The sequence below is a fragment of the Octodon degus genome, unplaced genomic scaffold (assembly GCF_000260255.1).
Source record: "Octodon degus isolate 3935 unplaced genomic scaffold, OctDeg1.0 scaffold00038, whole genome shotgun sequence".
Classification (NCBI taxonomy): domain Eukaryota; kingdom Metazoa; phylum Chordata; class Mammalia; order Rodentia; family Octodontidae; genus Octodon; species Octodon degus.
Window position 1 is genome coordinate 4,320,868 of NW_004524614.1, and position 3,639 is coordinate 4,324,506.

The 3,639-nt window shown below is 50.1% G+C and overlaps 1 protein-coding gene across 1 annotated transcript; it reads left to right on the forward strand.

Moving 5' to 3' along the window:
- The first annotated feature begins 620 nt into the window (after positions 1-620).
- On the forward strand, positions 621-3,265 carry Rasl11a (RAS like family 11 member A). The gene is made up of 4 exons (XM_004631045.2): positions 621-853; positions 1,187-1,243; positions 1,339-1,418; positions 2,537-3,265. The coding sequence occupies exons 1-4, from the start codon at positions 730-732 to the stop codon at positions 3,002-3,004; spliced, it is 729 nt and encodes a 242-aa protein (XP_004631102.1). The 5' UTR covers positions 621-729; the 3' UTR covers positions 3,005-3,265.
- The last annotated feature ends 374 nt before the right edge of the window (positions 3,266-3,639 follow it).

Consider the following 3,639-nt stretch of genomic DNA (forward strand, 5'->3'; position numbering starts at 1 on the left):
GAGCAAGCCCTGAACTGCAGCGCGCAGCAGGTGGAAAGCTCTTCCGCGCTCAGGATGAGTCAGTCAGCCGCCCAGCGCCAGCCAGCAGGGAAGGGGCTGCTAGGTCGGGACTCTTAGCTACAAACGGTTACTGCCCCCAAGGGGACTTCACAAGCAAGTGACTTCAGCTAGCTTGAGGGATACCGACTTAGGCCTTATGACCTCTGTTGTCTTTTCTCCGTATTAATGTCACCCCCTTAGCACCTTTTAAAAATAAAAAGGTCAAAATTCTCCAGGAATCTATTCTTCCCACTGTGGCAGATATATGCAAGGGAATTCCTTTTCTTTCTATTACGGAACCCAAACTCAGATTCGTTCACAGGACTGAGGAGCCGGGTGAGCGGCAGTGGGGTCCAGAGGGCCCTCTGGCTGGGCTGGCACCGTGGCCGCACGGGCGTCCTGGGGATGACAGGCTGCTGGTGGGTTCTAGGGTTGTGGGCTCCGGGGTCGTGGGCAGAGCGCGTAGGGGAGCCAGGCTGCTATCCTGGCGGGCACCCGGGACCACCTTCCTGGCGCTGCTTTGGGCGGGGCAGGGGCGGAGCTGGGGCGGTCCGGGGTCTGCCCCGCCCGCCCAGCCTTTTAAAAGCCTCGGGTCCGGGCAGCACAGAAAGTCTGGCTCCAAGCTCAGAGCTGCTCTGGGTGCGAACGGCCCGACCGTTCCCTTGCGCGCCCCGCAGAGGGACGAGCTCCATGCGGCTGCCCACCATGTCCGGGCACTTTCTGCTCACTCCCATCCCGGAGTCCTCTTCTGACTGTCTCCTGCCCAAGGACATCAAGCTGGCAGTGCTGGGCGCCGGGCGTGTGGGCAAAAGCGGTAAGTGCGATGTGGTGGGGACCCCGCGGCAAGGCGGGGCGGCGGGGTCGGGCAAGCCTGGGCTTGTGGGCACCGATAGGGTCCCCGTCCGTCCTGTCGCCTTTCTGCTCACCTGTTTCCTCGGCTGATCTATCTCTGGGCTCTGACCTGGGTAGGCGCCTGGTCGAGAATGTGGTGCAGGAAGGGGTCTCCTTCGGCTTTGAGAGCCAGGCGTGCGAAGCGAGCAGTTCTCGGGGTCTGGCGACCCATTGGCAGCCACCCTGCTCCCCCGGAGTGTTCCCGTTGTAGGGTCTTGACCTATTCCCTGAGCTGATTTTCCTGTTTTCTTTTCAGCAATGATTGTACGCTTCCTGACCAAACGATTCATTGGTGACTATGAACCGAATACAGGTTAGAATAACTGCTTGCTCATTGTTTTTCTGCCTGCATGTTTCTGTTTGCTGATCCGAGTGCAGGAATTTAAAAGTAAACTCTTAATTCCCCAGGCAAGTTATATTCCCGGCTCGTCTTCGTCGAGGGCGACCAGCTGTCCCTGCAGATCCAGGACACACCTGGTAGCTTCCAGGTAAGGACTGCCAGGAGACCACTGCTCAGCCCTGCCAGGCCACCCGAGGATGGCCAGCGTGCAGGGCGGAACAAGATAACCAAGTGCCTATAATGTGCTTTTAAATGTAGAAGCGGGCTGTACGCAATGGGTCTGGGGGTTGGGGTGTTGTAAACCCTCCCATGGTGGGTGTTGGTTAGGGGTGGCTTTGAGAGCTCTCGGTGTTACTGACCCCGCCTCTGGTACGGAACTCCCTCTCCCCTCAGGAATGCTAGAGGAGACCTTATCAGACCCATATATGGGTCACTGACTAATGCTTCACTGGGCAGTCCTGATCGCCATCAGGTCTCATTACTTTCAGAGCTCAACCACGGAACAAACAAACAAACAAACAAACAAAAACTGGACTTGGAGTGCAGCTCAGTGGTAAAGGATGTGGTTAGCAAGTACAACCCCCACCCTACCCTTTTGACTCCCTGGAACCACTTAAAAATTAGTTAATAAACAAGCAAGAAAGGGTTGGGATTCTGGTGGGAGAGGGTCTTCTTCCTACCACGGGGTGGCCAAGCGCTCCTTTCGTTGGCTACTTCTTTAAATCAGTGACTGCAATTAACTGTTAGTCAGTGGTCTGGTCTGGAATGTAACTTAACCAGCTAGTTACTAGTGCTAATCCCTTCTAGAGGGGAAAGGTCTTGGGGAAGAAGCCAAAGAAAAGAATTTGTTTCTGTAGCATTCTCATGAAGTTGCCTGCTAAAAATATTTGTATGGGTTTGGGAATAGATATTTATCTTGGCTTATTTTCAAAGTTTTGTTTGTTATGAATTAGTTCTCTAAAAATTGAGCCATTCTGGTTTAAAGTTGTTCTTCAGTCAGCCATGGTTCACCAGAGACTACCTGTCAAGCGGTGAGTGTTAAAAATAATACATCAATAACAGCTAATAAAATAAGGTAGGCAGGGAGTTTGAGAATTTGTACTTTCTGTATCAAAAGCCTCCTTCTGCAGAGGCTGGTTAGAACCTGAAAACTGTATGTAAGGCTTTCCTTTTCCAGTGTTTCTTCAGTGGTTCCTTTGATGATATATTTAAGCTCATCTTGCACCGAAGCCTTCCTTGATCTGGTCTCATTTTTATCTTTCTTAGGCCCAAGACAACCTCAGCCAGGCAGTGGATTCCCTGTCCAAGTGTGTGCAGTGGGCAGATGGCTTTCTGCTGGTCTATTCCATTACGGACTACAACAGCTACCAGTCCATCCGGCCCCTCTACCAGCACATCCGGAAGGTCCACCCTGACTTGAAAGCCCCTATCATCATTGTGGCAAATAAGGGAGACCTCCTGCATGCCCGGCAAGTGCAGACACACGATGGTATTCAGCTAGCCAATGAGCTGGGCAGCCTGTTCCTTGAAATATCCACTAGTGAGAACTATGAAGATGTCTGTGACGTGTTTCAGCATCTCTGTAAGGAAGTAAGCAAGCTGCACAGCCTCAGTGGAGAGCGGAGAAGGGCCTCCATCATTCCCCGGCCTCGCTCTCCAAACATGCAGGACTTGAAGAGGCGCTTCAAGCAGGCTCTGTCCTCCAAAGTCAAAGCCCCTTCCACCCTGGGGTGAAGCTTCTCAGGCAGACTGTGTCCTTTTTATTATGCAGTTGTGCAGCTAAAAACACTGGGTCTCTCCCTTTTTGATCACATGTTCAGAGTTTATTTTTATAAAGACTTTACTGGTTTTCAAGTGTATGTGTCTTTCTGAAGTAATTGTCTACAAGTTGGATAGAGTTGTTTTGTTTTTTTTTTAATAAAAGAACTTTTTTTTTTTTTTTTCTAAACTGTAACTTCTGGCCACTTTTCCATTAAAGGCAAAATGGCAACATTACTCCTTGTTTTCTAAATGTCTTTTTATAGATATCATACTTGCACCAGAGCCCAGAACTGCTCAGTGCTTCTCTTACGCCTGAACTCTGATTGGTGTCATGTAGTACAGATAGGGTTCTGCAGAGGGAGTCTGCTGGGGAGAAGGGAAAGTATGCAGAGGAGGAGAGTGCTGGGAGTAACTGCAGGATCTCTCCTTAGGGTATTTTGCTGTGGTCATGAAATTGTGTGTTTTTTAAGTGAAGGGATGGATACTTTATGAGCTGATATAAAAACAGTCACAGATCATGAGTAATATTTTTATTTATTGGTGCAAATATAAGTATAGCCTCTGTTATTTTTTTTATTTTTTTCTTGTGGAACCAGGGATTGAACTCA